The sequence below is a fragment of the Melanotaenia boesemani genome, chromosome 2, assembly GCF_017639745.1.
Source record: "Melanotaenia boesemani isolate fMelBoe1 chromosome 2, fMelBoe1.pri, whole genome shotgun sequence".
In the NCBI taxonomy this organism is placed as follows: Eukaryota; Metazoa; Chordata; class Actinopteri; order Atheriniformes; family Melanotaeniidae; genus Melanotaenia; species Melanotaenia boesemani.
The window spans coordinates 13,241,918-13,261,904 of NC_055683.1; the positions used below are offsets into that span (position 1 = coordinate 13,241,918).

Genomic DNA, 19,987 nt, shown 5'->3' on the forward strand with positions numbered 1-19,987 from the left:
ATTTAAAAAAAAAACAAACCAAAAAACAGCGGCATCCCTCAACTTTGACTTGTTTAATAAAAAGTTCATTCTCACAGGAGGCAGCTATGGGGCACTGCTGAGCAACGTAGTGTAGGAACAGACAGTAGGGTGATCAGCTTGTGCACTGGACTTAAAGATGAATGAATATCTTTTTGCAGAAGTCACCATCAAATATACACGGCAACCTCATTCTGTTTGTGTGCAATTCCTCTTTGCAGTTCAAGAAAATCTTTTTCTACTTAAGTTAAAGATAAATTACAGCTTGTTTGATCCACATATATGAACAATATCTTATTACTGTACAAAGCACCATCTGAGGACACTTTTTTTCACTTTGCATACGTTTGTCAAAGAAACTTTTTTTTTTTTTTTTTTTATTGTATGCAAATGTTAAGAACAGTCCACGGTCTTAAGAGATTGCTAGACAGGCAGCATCTTTTTAAAAACATTCAAGAATTTCATTTGTCATCATAGAAAACAATCTCGCTTTCTCTCATAAAAACATCACTGATAGGACTGTAAAGCAGGCTTAAAACAGCTCGTTTCATTCCGCTCAGTCCCAACCAAAAGCACATATGGAGACATGCAACAACTACTGTGTGTTAATGGTCTGCTGTGGGCACAATCAAAGCAAATGACAAGACTTTTCTTCTTTTATTTAACCCTTTAACCTTGAGGAAATCAAAGCAAATGGCCAGGATTAGTTTTAAATTAATCTGACATCACAAACTACACATGACATCTCCTGAGAATGTGGCCACTTGGGGCGGTTTTGACCACAAACAGGTATGAGGATGAGTAAGTGTACTGTGCATTTTCAGCAGTAGTATGTCAGTGAGCATAGTCGATAATACAAAACAAATAATTCAATGCTATTTAGCACCACATGGCTGGAAGGTAGTCAAGGTTTTTCTTTTTCCAATATGACATGAAGGCAGAACAAAGCAGAGAAAGATGGACTTTGAGCTCTTCTGAGAAAATACCATTATATATGAATAGTAGACTCCTTAAAGTAGTCCAACTAAAACTGATCTGTACATCACCATATGCAGCTCAAGGATGAAAACCAGAAGAATTTAAAGGGTCAGCTTAAAATTTTGCAGAAATTCAGTCTTTTAAAAACAATTATGGCACTCAGGACATTTTTTTTAATTTCCTTTTACAAGCCTCTCGCTGTATAGCAGAGATTCAACAAAGAAATAAACCACAGCATCCTTTTAGTGAGATTCAGTCAAGCTGAACTCTGCTTTCACAAATTATCTTCTATAATTTAAACAGTAACATGTAAAAGATTTACATTTTTCTCAAACAATGGAAAAAGAGGGGTTTCTGAAATATAAGAGCAATAAATTATATATATTATATAGAATTTTATTGTTTCTCAATTTTCCCTGTTATACAAAAATATCACATTTCAAGCTATTCAATCATTTACTCTTCTTTTTTTTCCCCCCAAACACAGCTAGCTGTCAAACGTGTGAAACAGGGTTTCTGGGAATGCAGCGCTCAGGAGCAGAGGTCCCTGCTGTTGTCTTTGGAGAAGGTTGTAAAGAGTCGACAGCTAGTTTCGCCTTCTCATCCCCCACCACACGTCTACATCCGTGGCTTTACGTTCGCTTCGAGGCACCAAACGGCCCAAATTTAGTGTTTTGCATTGTTTTGTTTTGTTTTTTTTGTCTTTTCCCAAGTGGTTGGGGCACCCGGTGATAACCCTGCCCTCTAGCAAACAAACCAGTCTGGTAAATGTGGCTATTGTTTCAGAGTGGACTGACCGTGTGTTCAGCGTGGTAAGACGGAGCGTTGCTACATGGAATAATCTATCCTTTTAAATGTTAAAATGACCTTTTAAAAAAAAAAGTTAGTAAAGAGTTATTAGCAGCTGAAGAAATCCTTTTCAATGATAAAAAAAAAAGATATTAAGGAGGTCAGATGATATTTTCTAGACATCTTAGCTCAGCCACATGTCCCCTCAGAGTATGAGCCTCTCTGGTTAAAACAACCATCAGTGACACCCCCCCACCCCTTCCTCCACCTTCCTTCTGAATGGACCGATTTGTGGACGGTGGCTCTTCATGGTCAAGCCATGTTGCTTCTGGTCGTTGCGGAGTCCTGTTAGCATCTGCGACTCACTCCACCGCGAAGCCGCACGTCTCCTCGATGGCAGTGAGCAGCTTGTCGTAGAGTTTGTCATAATTCTCGTAGGGAGGAATGTCGATCCGGTTAAAACTGCAAAAACAGTGGAAACAGACCTTAAGATCATGGTATAAATGATTACACAGGAATGTAACAAGACATCATGTCTTGGACAGATACAAGCTGCATCTGGACTGTAGGAGCTTTTCTTCCAGGAAATAAGATCTTTTAGACTTAACTTTATTGTCATTATATAAGTGCGTTACACAAGTACAATGAAATGTCTTCCAGTACAACCCGTCCAAGAGTAGACAGCAACAACATGTAAACACAAACAGGATCAGGCAGACTTTTAGGGTTTAAATACAATTTTTTACTTTTACTCCTGAAAATTACCCTGACAGGAAGCAACTTTATGTATTTTATGTATAGAAACAGAATGGTGAATATCATCATTTGATGGCGGATCTCAAGGCTGATCCAAATAAATCCAGGACCTACGTTCGGACAAATTCACCCTGGCGCTACGTGGCTGCCTTTTTATTTACATCTCTATAATCTTCATAATAATATTGTAAAGTCTGGGAAAGACAGACACGGCTAAAATGATCTGTTCCTCCATGTTGGAAGTGTCTGCAGGCTGCGCTGTCTAGCCTGCTCTCAGCTCATTGGTCACTCAAGTAAAGCCCCTCGCTGGTTGGTTGTAGTGCCATGCGACATTTTTCTATTTTCCTGTGTCGCGTCACAAGCCCCCGTGTGCACGTCTACGTGAACGGCCGAAACATTTCACATGCACAAATGTTGCCTGTCGCTTGGGCGGAGGAGGGCAGTAATTTTTGCCTCCATAAGAAATGAATGGAGAAGGAGCGACATCGCCTCCCGTGTGTTGAGCCCATAACTTGAGGCCATTAGTTATGGATTGGAAGTGAAAGAAAATGGACCAGTTCTTTTATAACTATAGCACATATGTTACATGGTTCATTTTGGTTTAAATTAATTTAGGCCATGTCCACACAGAGACAGGTTTAGATGTGGACATACACACTTCTGGAAGTTCAGTCTCCATGTGGATGTAGTAATAATAATAATGGATTAGATTTAGATTTGCTTTTCAAGGCACCCAAAGTGTTTTACATTGTGTATCCAATTATTCATTCACTCCTCACTCATACCTGGTGATGGTAGCTAATTGTGTAGCCACAGCTGCCCTGATGCAGACTGACGGAAACGTGGCAGCCAATCCGTGCCTACGGCCTCTCTGACCACCACCGAACATTCATCCACATTCATACACCAGTGACGCCAACACTGGAGCAAGTGTCTTGCCGAAGGACACAACGACAGATAACTGGGGGAGTGGGAATCAAACCACCAACCTTCCGGTCACTGGACAGCCCGCTCTACCACCTAAGTCACTGCCGTCCCAATGTAGACTTAATTTCAATGTTTGCATGAATTCTAATGATGTAGCCGATCTTACAGGGTTCGTCTAGCTGAATGGTTTTCCACCAAACAATAATCATGGATGAGATACCGGGTATACTATTCAATGGCAGTCCCATCATTTCATCCTTACCTAAAAACTAAAAATCCAACAAAAACAAGCAACTCTGCCTCCTCTACAGTAATCTTGGGGAATGACTTGTGTCCTACTAAAAAAAGAGAAAACCCAAAAATGTCAGGACGAGGTTATGGACGTCAGAAATGTTATGTTGGGCTGTTAGGGCTGTCAAAAATAACGTGTTAAGGGCATTAGCTAGTTTATTTAATTAATTGTGTTAATATTTTTAGTGCAATTAACGCATGTGTGGCATGAAAAGCCCCATACATCCGTCATTTCTCTGCTATGACGGCGGGACGTGGAGAGGCGAGATGGAAAAGATGAGCCACACCTGCACTTTTCCTGCATTTTTGTTTTTGCACAAACGTGATTTTGCACGTTTTGCACCAACGTGTCTGCTCTAGTGGCTCTCTGGTAGTATTGTTTTTGGCAGGACCTTCTCTAACACAGCAGTTGGCTGGTACTTAGCTATGCAGGGGGCTGGTCTAGAAAAGTTCTGATGGGGGCCAGACAGGAGCGCTGACCAGAAAAATCAGACCTTTTCATAGGTCTAGATTTGATTAAACATTGAGCTGATTATTACAACTAAAGTGGTCATCTAATGTAAAAAGTGAAGAAAAACTTGTGAAACAAACAGCCAGTGATGTATTTTATCAGCAGGTGTTTACTTTGGGTGATGCTGCTGTAGGACTTTTATCACTGTTGCACAAACACTCACACTTCAATGATAAAAGGGAAAAAACGTGTTTTTATCCAGATCATCAGTTTTATCAGAGTTTTTTCATCAATCTTGGCTGTTTAACTTCAGTCGTCACATCTGATGGTTTTATGATGGAAATTTTCACCATGGAGACGGCTGGTAAGATGATATATGAATTCTGAATTATGATCTAGAACATGGTAGAAATGATTTAGAACAACATATACAAGTACATTACATGCTGCATTTACTGACCATTGGATGTCTAACGTTTACCCACGGGAAGGTGGCTCTTTCTGCTGATACAATACAGTAAAAAAGGGCGGATTTCATGGAGCAGAGGTGAATGTGTCCTGCTCTGACATATCTGCAGCATGAATCCTTTCTACCATCTGTCAGCTACTTTGTTAGTAAAAGGTCCTTCCCTGAGTTGTATCTCAGACCCTGTTCATAATGTCTGTCACCACATTCATGATCATTTATCGCCCATATAAACGATCAGACCTGTGTCTCCAACATCTGCACAGCAGCAATGATTTAGAGAGGACACCCCCTTCCTTCTTTGCTGTTTAACTCTCAGATCTACCCACACCTTGAGCCTCAGAGGAATTGCAAAAGACAGAGGACTAAAATGATCTTTTAGCTCCAGGCTGTTTAGACATGGCTCATGCGATCAGAGGCTTCTTTAGTTGTGATGGTTTTGCTTACCAGGTGTGAGCTTTGGGAAGGTTGTTGGTGCTGGCATCGATCTGGTGGATGGTGAAGAGCCGTGGGCCGGCAGCGCCTGTAGAAAAACACAATTAAACAAAGTAAACCATCTGCATCTTGTAAACATGTCTGGGTATTAGAGTACAAAATTATTACAGAACTTATTTTTAAGTTATCAGAACAGCGGTTTCAGTTTGACACCAGTGACAGATACACAGTGAAACCTAACATTTATCTGTACCCTGGGTTTGCTAAACATTTCATTTCCTCCAAGTTCATAACATTTCTCCCTCTTTTTAAACAGAATGGCGATTGATTACCTTTAACTTTATACATAATTTGAATTGTGTTTTAATCTACTAGATCTCTAAATTTCAGTATGTGTAATTAAATAAATGGATTTGTTGGTTTAACAATACTTTTTTTTTTGTTTTTTTTTTACAAAGTATACATATGGCCGCCTTTTGCAGTAGGAAAACTGAACTCGTGGTTGTGTGATAAGTGTTTCCCCAAATCCCTACACAACAAGTCATATATGGAACAATCGATGAGTTAAATAAAATAAAAAGTAATTTCTGACACAGATAGTCCTTTACTTTGTACGGTATTGCAATAGATTTTGACATCTTGGTTTTGACATAATTTATGTGATTTCCAGTTTAGATTAACGCCTAAAAACTTAATTTCTCTAACTATGTCAATTTCATGATTATTTTAATTTTATTGTAACTATTTGATGTTAGTTTTGCAAATATCATACATTTTGTTTTTCCAAAGAGAGATCATTTGTTGACAACCAACCATTGGTTAATAAACTCAAACTCATTTTGCACTGTATCCAGAAGCTGTTTTAAGTTGTGTCCGCTGCAAAAAAAAGTTGTATCATCAGCAAATAAAATGCACTTCAACACAAGACACAAATCATTAATAAACAATATAAACAAAGGGCCTAGTACAGAGCCCTGTGGCACCCCACATGATACCTGTAATAACTCTGAATCTGTATTATTTACATGTACAAATTGATATCGGTTCGCTAAATAACTCTGTAACCGCTCAAGTTCAACTCCTCTTATTCCGTAACATGTAATTTATCAAGAAGTAAATTATGATCGACCGTATCAAACGCCTTCTGCAAATCCAAAAATACACCAACTGTATATTCTCTTCTATCAATTGCATCTGTTATCTGTTCAGTATAATTCATTAGTGTCAGTGAAGTGCTCCGACTTTTCTAAATCCATATTGTTCACACAGTAGACTGTACTTATCAATGAAATCATTTAGTCTTATGGAAAATAAAAGCAAAATAAAAGAGTAGTGTAAAGAAAATTTAACAAGCAAAGATAAACATAATTCTGAAAAGAACTATAAATTAGATGGGGAAAAAAAGTCCTGATAAATCTGAAAAATAATTATTGCCATTAAAGGGTGATTTTTATCAAGCCTGGTAGGAATCAATCAGACTTCTGCTCTATCTCACCAGGATCCCCACCATAAAAAAAACTAAGAAAAGCTGAGCACTGACAATAATATAAAACATGCAGAGTAGGGCTGGGCGATTAATCGAATTTTAATAGCAATTACGATCTGGGTTTTCAACGATCATAAAGATGAAAGGATCCGATTATTTTTGTCCTTTTCAGTTTCCTCTTGTGCTGTTTTCAGTTGCAAATCGAGAGCAGCAGGCATTGCAGCGCTCTGCTACAGACTCCTCCCACTGCTGCAGACTCCGCCCACTGCTGCAGACTCCTCCCACTGCTGCAGACTCCTCCCACTGCTGCAGACTCCTCCCACAGCCCCGTCTGCTTTAGTTTTATTCAGCGTGAGTTGTAAACACCTCGCCTGTTATGGGCCGGACACAGGAGCAATGTGCTATCGAACTTGCGCGATGAGGCGGAAGTCGCTGCCCTCCTCCAGCCAAGCGACAGGCGACATTCATGCATGTGAAATGTTGCGCTAGTTCAGACAGACGTGCACAAGGGGGCTTGCGACGCGACACAAGAAAATAGAAAAATTCAATTTTTGTGAGTCGTGACTAAATATTGCAGAGACACAGAGAAATAAACGTTATAAACAAACAGAACTTTTTCTCAGTTAACACAGTGAACAACCCGGGATTTAAGAAACTCATCAACACGTTAGACAAACGGCATCGCTGCCATCTCGTCTCCATGTTAGTGGTGTCTCTCCCTGCCCTGGATGATGAGTGTTGTGAGGGTGTTGTGAAGGACGTGGCTACAGTCCAATGTTTCGCCACCGCTGCGGACCTGTGGTCAAGCCGCATCATAGAGTGGTATATAAATGTCGCGCAACATTTTATTGACGCGGATTTCAACGTGAAAACGAAATGTCTTCACACAGATCACACCGGGCAGAAGATAGCTGCTGGTCTGAGACAAACAATAGCTACTGGGACCTGGTGGAAAGAAACTAGTCTGTATTACCAAAGACAAGCTTCAAATGTCACACTGTTAAAGCATAACAACAAAACACAAAAGGAAACAAAAATCTATATTAGTGACTCAGTTTGCCCTAAAACTCAAAGCATTTATTACTGAGAACAAACCCTTTCATTCTGCTGAACATCAGAGGAAGAAGCACAGTGTTTGTCCGCCCACTGCTACAGGCCATGAAAGATGGTTGTGTTACATAAGGTGTGGAAAGGTGATGTCTGCCAGTGGATCACCTTGTACTCATCCTGCCTGGATGCTCTGTGTCTGGGCAGCACTCTGCCAGGACGGACTGGCTGAACCATGGCGCTACGAGCAGGCAGGGAGGGTTCATGTCGGGTCAGAGCAACCCAGAGACACAGACTCACAGAGTCCCAAAAACAAACTCTAGACTGTCGGCCTCACTGTGAGCAACAAAGTGAGTAAACCTTTTAAAGCTACAGAACCTGAATAATATGAAGTTTGTTTTGTTTTTTTTTGTTTTTGTTTTTTTTACCTTGGAGGGCTTTGAAACCTTGCAGGGGAACTCTTGACGATCCCGTGACAAACTGCAGCAGCCGGGCTCTGCGCTCCTCGTCGAATGACTCCACGGCTTTCCAGAACCATTTGACGATGTTGCTGTCTGGAGTGCAGTGTTTAAGCCGTGTGTTGGACTTCCAGTCGTTGATGTCAATTTTCCCCAAACCGCAAACAATCAGCTGCAGATAGAGAAATTATTTCAACATGTTAGCAATGTGACATCTATTGGTGAGGTCAGAAGTTTACGTACACTGCATAAAAAGTTTCTTCTCATTGTCTGAAGTTAAATTTTCATCACGTTTGCATTTTGCCAGTGCCCACACCACTAGAGGGACCATGAGGCAGCATCTGCAAACCACAGAAGTTGCTCAGGTAGTGCTGTTCATCTAGACGGCTAATTAAAGCATGCTGTAGCAAGGTTTGCTGTGTCTCCCAGCACAGTGTTGAGAGCACAGAGGAGATGCCAGGAGACGTGGAGGGGGCCGCAGGAGGACAACAACCCAGCAGCAGCACTGCCAGAGCCCTACGAAGTTACCCCCAGCAGACAACGACTGTGCATGTTTCTGCTCAGTCAGAAACAGCTGTCCAATTTTCTAGTGTTCTTTTTTCATCTTATAATTTATTTTATCTTTTTTTATTCCATCTTATTTTTAGTTCAGCCATCTTTTATTTAAACTGGGAGCGTTTTAGTTTCCCCAGTACAGTCAGCGAGGGCTACGTCAGCACTTTTAGAGAATATTATTTTATGTATGTGTGTGTTTATATGTGTGCGTGGTTGCATGTTGTGTATGTGTGCATATGTGTGACTCATGGGTTTGTGGTCTTGAGGACTTGATGGGTCAAGATGTTTATCATGTTTTAATATAAAGCACTTTGTGTTGCAATTTCTTTGTATGAAAAAATGCTTTAATATTATTATTAAAGACTGATGGATTTTTCTCTTCAATTATGTGCAAATATAAACACTACAGGAATGTCAAGGCAGCATACTGCTAAGGAAGGAAGCGGCTTCTGTGTCCCAGAGATGAACATGTGAATCAACCCCAGAACAAAAACTGAAGACCTTGTGAAGAGCCTAGCTGAAGGTGGTAAGACAGTCATTATCCACAGCTAAACGAAGGCCTGTACTCAGCAAGAAAGACGCTATAACTCCAAAAGCCAGAGTGAAGTTATAAAATGCACACAGGGACAAAGACCTTCATTTTTGGAGACATGTCCTTTGGCCTGATCACCATAATGACCATCGTTACATTTGGAGGAAAAGCCTAAGAACACCATCCCAGCTGTGAAGTAAGAGGGTGGAAGCATCATGATGTGGGACAGTTTGGCCGCAGGAAGAACTTGTGAGCTTAAAAAAAATAGACAGCATCACGAGGAAAGAACATTATGTGGAAATATTGAAGCAAAATCTTAAGATATCAGCCAGGAAGTTAAAGCTTGGGCATATATGGGTCTTCCAAATGGACAATGTCTAAGCGTACCACCAAAGTAGTAACACAGTGGCTTCAGGATAACAAAAGCAAAGTTATGTAGTGGCCATCGGTAAACCCTCATCTCAGTACCAAAGAAAGATTGGGGGCAGATCTGAAAAGGAGGGTGTGAGCGAGGCAGCATACAAACCGGACTCAGTTACACCAGTTCTTGGAGAACGATACCCAAAACATTTGACCCAAGTCATTCAGTTTAAAGCAGCAGCGTCAAGCTTACAGACTGGACAAAACCAGCCTGCTCACAGGATGGAAATAAGAAAATTTGTTTACACGAGGTTGCATTTTTTCACTTTTAAATATGAAACACTTCCAAACCAGGGGTGATAACGTGTTCTATCTTTTATAGTTTATCTTTTATAAAGATTTTCTTACTGAATCGATCTGACTTCAGGTGTGTTATGAGGTGAGTGGGTTCAGGTGGACAGGATTACTACACAGATGTAGAAATGTACATGTATGCACATGTAAGACAACTTCTGGCTGTTGAAAAGCTTTTCTAATCATAATGTGAAACCGTGTAAATGCACATACAAATGTTAAAATGAGGCTAAATATGGTTAATATCTGCACTAATTTTTCCTCAAGAAAATTTCAGCTTGTTCATTATTTGTCTTCTTATAAGATACTTTATGAATGGTAAATGAATCTTGATGATGTACTGGTAGTTCTCACTAAAACAAAGGGAAAAATTAGTTTTTTTTTTTTCGTATTTATAGGTTATTATGTAATTATTTAACTGGATGTGGCCCCTGATTTAAAATGAGTTAAACACTCCTGGTTAAAAAGCAATGCTAATAAAATATATGTAAGGATCCTGCTCTGGAGAAAAATAATAATTATTGTTGTATTTCACAAAAAGAAATAATTGAGGTAATCCTAACTACCCGAAGGCAGAAGTTTCGTCTGATTTAACTTCAGATAGTAAGAAAAGTTTTGTGTTAGTGGCTGTGAACATCAGGTTTCAGCCTAACGTGTAAACATTTAGACACCGCGGTACCTCCAGCTCCTTCTCGTCAAACGCCTTGAGCAGGTGTTGGGGGATGACCTCGTTGAAGCCTTTCTGCAGAGCCAAGAACTGAGCCTCAATACCGCGCAGAAAACGCCAGTTGACATAGAGGCGGACGTACTCCTTCTTGGTGTCCTGGGTGACCGGGATGCTTTTGCCGTTGGGCTTGAGTTCATGCTGGATGATCTCTCCGTAAGCATTGTGCTCTACACAGAAGGTGTGGTCCAGCACACCTGTGATGTCATTGTCCCTGGCATCAGAATAAGACGTAAATAAAAAAAAAAAACAGGTTTTAATAGTGAGACGGGAAGGCTAAATATAGACAGCTATGTCCTAATTAAACACTCTGCATCTGGTTTCACTTGTGAGTTTTTTTTTTTTTTAAGATTCCTGATGTTAAAAGTTAGATAAAAACCCCCTGGAGGGCGCTGTTGTCAAGGTAAAAGAAGTGGTTTCCATTTAAGATTTTGCTGTAGCTTCTATGAGTAGAACACAAGAAATCCCAACATATCATATACGTACAGGATCCAAACAAGGCTGTTGTGCAGGTCGGGGTCGACAGACTCCATGTCGTCCAATGTGATGGGTTTTCCCAGCAGCTGTTTGTAGAAGGGTAAGGTAAAGCCCCCGTCTATGTAGTGGCCATGGAACACTGCCATCCCCATGATGCGGCCCACAAAATGAAAATAAGACAAGTGCTCCTGCAGGGAGAAGAAAAGACTTTCAGTTTCCAAATGATAAGAAAGCAGCGAGTTACCAGCAGAGCTTCAAAGCATTTAAACCTCTTTGACTCCTGAGGTGTTTACCCAGATGAATCAGACAAGACAATATAAAGCTGTCTCTACATGATACGAGCTGTAAATAACCAGGCAGGAGTCCAAACATAACAGTAAATCAGCCGCATCACTCATGCAGACATCTTCTGATGACTAGATTATTCCTACAAACTGGACGCTATAGTTCAACGGAGGTATGAAGTTATGCAACAAGAGTTAAAAACACAGTGCAGCCTCTGATGGTTTCTGTCAGTTCAATGCACTCATTTCCAGCATGGTGTACAATATATCACTGCTCAGCACCATTTTTTGTAGAACAGAGCATTTAAACCTCACAAAATTCTTTGTGTGTTTGTTTGGAGGCAACAAACAGCAGTTAATGCAAAAATATAGAGGAGGAAACAACTTATAAGGCAGACTGATGGCTTGATTCTTCTTATAAAGGGGAACATGTGCTCCAAAGAGTACAGAGTACCCTTTAATATCAGTTTATTATGTTAAAATAAAACTGATTATTTTACATTATACCCTTTGCTCATTACCAAAGCATTCATGAATAACACTTAAGATTAACAAATATGAACGCTCATGTATGTAAAAGAACGGTGGAGAACATGGAGAGATTAACCCTTATAACCCTTATATTCTTCTCATTTCAGTCTCCTCTGCAGACTGAGTACATGATTCCTGCCTTATAACAAGCTGCTGGCAGCTGGAGTTTCATCAGTGCATCCGGACCCTCTTTTAGCCAAAGAGGTTAAAATGCTGTTTCAGGGCTGCTGGTTCTGGCTGAGAACTGGTTTGGCTCTCCACAACCAGGGTGTCACAACAGAGCAACGTCATTATCTGTCCTTTCAAGATTTATTTGTGAGTGTTGTGACCTGAAATGCCTGAGATGCAACAGCAGATGGTAACACTTTATTTATTTATATATATTAATATATACAAACACAGTTAAATGTATCACACATTTTTTGTTTGAGTGTTTCATGTTTCAAATTTGTAGCTGAGTCTGTGAACTAGTTTTCATTTTGTGCGTTTTGTTTCTTGTTTGCAATATTTTGCTATAAATAAATGAGCATTACATGTCAGGAGAGGTGGGTTTTGCCATTTTAAAACTGAGATCAGCAAACACTCATACACACATGTATGGTGAATTTTTTTGCCAAGCTGCATTTGTGCACATAAATATAAAATTTAGTGGTACTCCTCCAAGTTACACTCCAACACTTCTCTCTGATCATTCTTTACCTCCACCCACTGATCACACTGTGTAGAAAAAAATCATCATTTTCTACATGCAAAATTTGAAAGTTTGTTTGAAAATGACTGTGACTCACAGGATTGACAGCAGAGTCTGGGTTAATCTGCAGCGTGTAGATGTCATCGCGTGAGTACTGGAACAGGCCGTAGTATGGGTTCAGCATCTCATGCGACAGCAGGTAGAGCCACTCCCTGCACAGAGGAGATAGAGGAGGGGGAAAGATGAGAAACATATCACCTATATCCTCTACGCTATAACTCAAACTTCTGAATACTCATGATGAAGAAATGACTTGCTCCTAAACAATCAAAACATCATTGAGTGTCTCCTTTGGCTCCCCCAACAGGAGAAGGCTCTGCATGTCAGAAGTGACACAGCATTTTCAAAGACAAAGGTTTTTGTGTTTTATCGTCAGTGCTTCTTACCGGGCCACTCCTCCATAGTCGAGGCCTTCTTCACCTCTAAACTTCACCATTAGCCTTTTCCACAAATCCTTTGGCCTCATCTTCATCACCTGCCGATACGATTCCTGCAAGATGAACAGAAACACCTCATGTTTACCCCGCCAGCTGCTGACGCAAAACCATCTTAAGTTTCACTTAAATGGTCATTTTAAAGACTGGGACTGCTTTGAAAGGTATTATATGGTATTAAGAGGTCTTAAACACACATTTACTGTAATTAATCAATGTTGAAAGGAACAAGAAAGTTGTATTTTGGCGTTACAGCAGACATCCCATTTTTTTCTTCCACTGTTGTGAGGCGAAGATCTCTCCACCTCAGACAGTGTTGATCCGACATGCACACGGCTCACAGTGTCAGGAGGAGGGCTCATTTAAAGAGGATTAGAGGCAGTTATAATAAACACAGCCATAAGACTCTAATAACACAAACTCTTCCACTGCCAGGTTCCACTATGCCCTAAAGACAGAGCAGACAAGTGAGGGGTGCTGTAGGAGAAATGGGACTGTCTTATCTATATTATATATATATATATATATATATATATACATATATATATATATATATATATATATATATATATATACACACACATACACAGAGACAGCTCTGACAGTTCCCCAGCAAACACTTTCCTATTCAGGCATAATGTAACGCTTCAGTCGGTCTGGAGAAGCTATGCAGTCATGTCTTGCTCAACCTCAAGGCGTCCTTAGTCTCCCCCCTCACCCACACACACCCCCTATCCTCCCACCCTCTCTCACATTGAGATCAGCCAACAAAAATGTCTTCGTTCAGATTAACAGACGCTGCCGTTCCAGCACATTCCAGCGCATATTTTATGAGGGTCAGGCAGTTTGTTGCAGGTGGTGTTGTTCTGATGAAGGGCCTGCACTCCTAGATGCAGGGAAAAAATAAAATAAAACAGACTCCCCCGACTGATAAAATCCTCCTCTGAAACAAGAAGTCTGCTTTAGATTTTTGAAGAGAGTGCCTTCACACATCATAGAAATCATTCTCACAGCCAAACTGCTGTGGGCAATGACCTTTGCTGGAGAAGATAAAAAGAACAAAAGACAAACATCATCACAGGGTTTTTAAAATAACCTGAAACCTATAAATAATGTGTGGAATGAAACGCAGCTCCGCTATAATTAAATTATTGCACAGGTTGCTCAGTTTGTAAGGTATAAAATGTAGTGGCATTAATTGCAAAATGAGATTAAATAGAAAGTTTTGGATCATCTTCAGTGCAAGGTGGTTTCATACCAGCTAAGACTTTGATAACTGAATTTCCCTCAAGATGAAGTTATGTACCAAGTTTCAAAGCCTTAAGAGAAAAATAAATAATACAAAATAAATTACATAAAGAATAAAGAATAAAAAACAAATAAAACCATTGAAAATAACAATAAAAAATAAATAAAAATTAAAAACTAAAAGAATAAAAGTGATAAGTTGAAACCTTCTTGAAAAAAAAAAACAAGCTAAAAATAAGAATAAAAAAATGTAAATAAAAATAAGAATGAAAGTAAATGGCAGCCACTGTGAGGTTTAGATGGTACGAGGACATGATTTTCCTTCAACCTTTCTACACTCACTTCAAAGATCTCCTCACGGGACACCTCAATGCGACAGTGGCCGGCCTGAGGCTGCTGCTGGGACAGTTCCTGACGGAGGATCTTCAGCTTCTGAACAAGGTCCCTCTTGTACTTGGGCACCGTGAGGCACTCTGCCTCCTCTGGGAGCTGACTGGGGGACACCAGAGCCTGCTGGGCCTGATCCTTCATCTGGTTCTGACGACTGAAAAGGTAAAAGGATGGAGGGAGAGAGAGAGAGAGAGAGATAGCGACGATAAAGCAAAGAGCAACAAGCCGAGGCAGAGAGACAGAAAAGGAGGAGCAGGAAAGATGACAAAAATGTAATGTCTTAGATGTACCAATGCCGGCTACAAACAAAATCACTTGCGAGAAAAAAGTAAGCAAGAACTAGTGCAAAAATAACATGAGCACAGCCAAGACCTCAAAACACAGCCTTCTAGTCATGAGTTCTTTCTCCACGCTTTGCTGAGAGCAGAGAACGAAGAGTAAACACACTGAGGTCATCTGGGAAGCACATCAAGTCAAACAGCTGCCTCTCAGACAGACACACACACATATACTGTAGGTGGAATTACTGAAGGTAAGACATCTCCTTTATTCACTCACTGCCACTGTGTGACATCTTCCTCTCCAGCTCTCTGCTTCTGGCAATGACCTGGTGGTCTAACAGGCATGGCTGAACTAAAACAATGTTTTTATAGATGCTCAGCTGCTTATGAGTCATTAACATTTGAGCTGATGCAGACTCACCAGCTCTTACAGGCATGCAGGAACTTTCTGACAACTTTAAAAGTCTGTATAATGTAAGATAGAGGACCACTCATTTGCTTCATGATCCTAAAATCATAATGCTATTTGCAGAAACACAGCATGTGAAACAGCCAAAGTCTGCTTTCTGACAAGCAAAACAGAAAAACTGAACACGCCACATTAGAAAACTACAGGTTAAACTATGTTGTTACAATATTCATAATCTAATTTATGTTTTTCTTATGGTTTTAACTATTTTAATGCACTAAAATATTTTTTCATCATAAATCTTGTTCAAAGTCTGAATGTAAAAGATTCAGAGAACCTGCAGTCCCTCTACTGACCTGCAGAGGGCAGCTCGTCCGGATAAAGAGAAAGATGAAACATGAAAAAATAAAAATCCAGAACACATCTAATTGTATAAAAATCTAAGGGACTATTGCCATACTTTGCACTTACCTTTGTAAGAAAATTCCTGCTTCCTTTACGATCTTGGTCACTAGTTACAAGTATTTTTCCCCAAAATATGTTCTGTTTGTGTATTTTAATCCCATTTGGAGCAAAATAGAAGACAAGGGGGTATGATGAAGGGCAATCTTGTGACTGGCAAGTCTGTAATGTATTGGTGTGTGTAGTTGCTGTGACTGAAGCCATCTTTTATATACAATCTGTGATTTAAATACAGTGATAAGTTGAAATGGAAAAGACAAGATTGTGTTTTTGTTAATAATTTTTCTCAAAATGTCTGCAAGTTTTCACTGTATAAGCCTTCCTGCTTTTAAATCCATCTACCCTGAACACCTTATGAATTGTGAGGCTGTTTGCTTCAGCAGATGCTGGGTGAAGTGTACAAGTCCTAAAATGGGTTTAGGCAGAAGCCTGCGGAAGGTGAGACAGTAGGGAGAGGGGCCCACAATACAAAACCAGTCAAAAGAGCCTTTATGGAGCCGGCACTAAAGGATTATTTCCACAGTGGCCTTTTGCACTTTGGTGGGGGGTAGCAGGCGTTCACTCTGAACACAGTCATAAACACCACACTGTAGAGCTGAGAAAACGAAGGTGGTGGACTCGGATATCAGTCTGTGCCCATGCAGCGAGGATATTAATACTCAAAGTGGTGCCAAGGTTAAAATAATCGTTATGCTGACTTTTCATCAGGTAGTTACAAAGAGAACACGAAACAGAAATCTCAGAGGAAACCAGACATATCTGTAAGCCCATTTCAGGATAAAAAAAATAATTTAGCGTTCACTTAGCTGAAGATTGCTACTTTACAGTATCCACCCAGCACACTGCATTCTCCCCTCACCACAATGACCATTTTTCTTGAGCAAAGTGACTGAGTTTGGTTACTGGTGTCTGCACTGCAGAATGCAGAATGCAATTTGGCTTTTCAGTCACTTCCTGCTATCCCAGGAAGCCACAGGGCCCCATAGGATGGCCGAGACCTTCTAATGAATCCTTTTATTTCCTGCAGACTAGACTCAGAAGGAGGGAAGGCGGGAGAGGGAAAGGAAGGGCACTTTCCTGACAGCACCCAAACACGGCAGACAGCTCAGAGGGTGGGAGGAGGCGCGGGAGCATCTCTCCCTGCACTTTCACCCATAAATCACATGTTGCTGCTCCGTCGTCTCTGGCGCTTTCCCTCATAGGCCCCATGGATCTCTGTTCTCTTTCCAGCTGCTTACTGAGGAGCACGGCTCTGGTGAGCGTTACCTGAAGGCGCTCTCGCTACGGAGGCACGATGTAGCTGTACAAGCCATGCTCTCAATACTCCCCTTCAGCAGATAGAAAACTGGAACTTTGATGGGCACATAAATCAAACATTTTTGTGGGATGACGGCACAGAAGGGGTTGAAAATGTCTGAAATCTCTAACCTGATAAAAGGCAGATGTCTGACAGATCCACAATGACTGATAGATTTTCCAGACTTTTGTCACAAACTAGAGTCATTTCAAAAAATGAGAAGAGAGAAATTAAACTGTAGTGATGGGAAATCTGACTTAAAAAAAAAAAGATATAGTCTTTTGGCTCTTCATTTAGTATCACTCTGTGCTTCTATTTTAGCCATATTTAGCTATTATAAATGGTTTTTGAGTTGGTACATAATCCTTTCATTTAGCTTTTTTCATAAAAACCTTTTTTTAAATGTATTTTCAATCGAACAAACACAGACACTATTTAAAATTTCCACCAAACTTTTAAACAAAGTGAACAGAACCAGAACAAACAAATCAAATAAATCAACGTCAAAATCTTAACATTAGATTCACTAACTTCTACACTTTTTCCTGGACCAGGCCCCATCTTTCTTCGTTACTCTTGCTAACGTTCACACAAGTGCTGTATTACGTGCTAGGTTTCAATAAAATAAAATAAATAGAAAACAACACCAGACCAAATAATCAATAAGCTATAATGGAGCTTGACGACTTAACCGTCAACTTTCAGGACCAAATCTCCAAACTGCTGATGTTTACTTCCACAAAGTTCACCCACTTTGGTTCTGGTTAAACTGCCTGTCTGAAAAGCACTATCTGTGTATCTGGCCCATACCACTACACTCGCTTTCTTTTCAGTCTTTCACATAATGGTATGAGCCAGGTCTTTCCTCACACCTGATTGGCTGAATGATGTGCCAGTCAAAATAAAGATTCAGCTCACTAACAGGGGTCATCAGTATTTAAAAATTTGGTTGTGATCATGCTCATCTCAAAACTCCTGCACAAAAACAAGCTGCATTTTTATAAGCTTCTTCAAAGGGGTGACGGGAGGAGGAGGAGGAGGAGGGGGAGGTAGGAGGGGGATCAAAACAGATCCAAAATCTAAAATACATTCTTTGATCCATCAGAACAGGAAAGAAAGAAACCTGATCTGAGCATCGATGCATTCCGGCTCTCTCTGCACCAAGAAGGAAGGAGGTCAGGCGGGGGGAGGCCCACAGAGACACCCGTACACTTCTTCACCTTTGTGCAGAAAGGACCTATGGGTAATTTTGCTGTATGTATTTGAACAGCTGCACCAGGGGAGAAGAAATTCGGAGCATGTGCATCCATGGATGCAGGCATGTACCAGGCAGAGAAGCGTGAACTCATCCACACATACGGACACACACACACTTAGCCCATTCATTGACTTGGGCATTGAATTTATGCTCGGTATCCTGGATGTAAGACGCTGCTCAGCCACAGACGCACCAGCCTCGGTTTCCACTCTGCTATCTGATGTCTGGCCAAAGACAGCTTTGTGACGGATTGTGTGCTGAAACGCCTTCGTGATTAGAACCTCTGCAGGGCTGAGGAATGTTTGAATTGTTGTGTGGAAAGAAGGGGATGTGGGGGCGTGAACCATGTATGCATTTCTGTGTGCATGCATGTGTTCTTGCAGAAACTACGGCGAGTGTTGAACCTCTACAGGTGGTGAACACACTTTGGCACGGTATTGCGGTGTAAAACATTGACTGAGGGGGAGGCAGAGTAACTAAAATGAATGAATGATTTCCAACTGCGTGTGTTCCTGTCTGTGTGTAAAGTGTACTGCTGGCATGAAGCCCAAACCTTACCTGACATTTTGACTTTCAATGCCTCCTCGAGAACCGTTTGGACTTGGACTGCAGATAAAAAACAGACAAAAAAAAATATTTCTGGTTTTAGAAATATTTGAAAAGCAGATTCACTTTTGATTTTTTCTGTTTTCATGGAGTTTTGACTCGTACTTTAAGACTAGATGCAGGTTAGCCGAGAGCCGCGGGTCCGTGAACTGCGTGGTTCGGTTGTTGTGGTCGACGAAGTAAACCCTTCCCGTGGCGGTGTTCCGAATCTCCCATCCTGGTGGTAGAGGACCAAGTTCCTCACAGTTCACATTACTCAGATCTCTGAGGTGCAACAGAGAAAAAGTATGTAAGAATATAAAGAAAAAGAGAAGCATCATAGGGTGGGATAGGGGAAAAGACAGACAAGGCTCTACACATCAAGCTGTAGTTATAGAACATACCAAAGCACTGACTAACTGGACAGCCAGATTCCGAGAGGTCTGAGAAACCACTTTTATTCTATTTTTCCTCTTCCTCACATTTAAATTATTTACTACTGCCCTGCAACCCTTTCAACTCCATGGAGACCAAAAAGCTGAAGAAAATACAGCAGGCTTGCCACACGGGCGCTAACGTTTCTGCTTCAAGGGTTAAAAGCAAAAAAAAAAAAAAAAAAAAAAAAAAAAAAAAAAAAAAAAAAGGACTTCAGCCAAGTCAGAGGTGTGGTGTTACAAACAGCCTCTATCTGGAGCAATAAAAATGTCCTCCATCTCATATTACTGACATAGTGCAGAGAAGTTATCAGTGAGGCTTTACTGAAATGTGCAATAAAGCCTGATTTTGCGAAGCACATGTAGATAACATGCATGTGCATTCTTTTAGAATATGGTAATCAATAGGTCACATGTGTCTCTGTTAGGGGCCACATGAGACCTGCGTGATGTTTGGTCATGGGTCCCAGAGTGAGGCCTTTCAAGATTTGTGTCAGAGGACCGAAGTGTATCATGAAA

General features: G+C 40.6%; 1 protein-coding gene across 1 annotated transcript in view; it reads right to left on the bottom strand.

Annotated features, from left to right (window-relative positions):
- Nucleotides 1-331: 331 nt before the first annotated feature.
- smurf2 (SMAD specific E3 ubiquitin protein ligase 2) overlaps nucleotides 332-19,987 on the bottom strand; it is a 58,344-nt gene continuing 38,688 nt past the window's right edge. The window contains exons 10-19 of the mRNA XM_041970152.1: nucleotides 19,161-19,319; nucleotides 19,008-19,055; nucleotides 14,695-14,896; nucleotides 13,057-13,160; nucleotides 12,708-12,822; nucleotides 11,114-11,292; nucleotides 10,583-10,841; nucleotides 8,073-8,274; nucleotides 5,124-5,199; nucleotides 332-2,247 (exon numbers count right to left, since the gene is read on the bottom strand). Coding sequence (XP_041826086.1) covers nucleotides 2,148-2,247; nucleotides 5,124-5,199; nucleotides 8,073-8,274; nucleotides 10,583-10,841; nucleotides 11,114-11,292; nucleotides 12,708-12,822; nucleotides 13,057-13,160; nucleotides 14,695-14,896; nucleotides 19,008-19,055; nucleotides 19,161-19,319 — 1,444 coding nt within the window. The 3' untranslated portion in view covers nucleotides 332-2,147. The remainder of the gene's footprint in view (nucleotides 2,248-5,123; nucleotides 5,200-8,072; nucleotides 8,275-10,582; nucleotides 10,842-11,113; nucleotides 11,293-12,707; nucleotides 12,823-13,056; nucleotides 13,161-14,694; nucleotides 14,897-19,007; nucleotides 19,056-19,160; nucleotides 19,320-19,987) is intronic.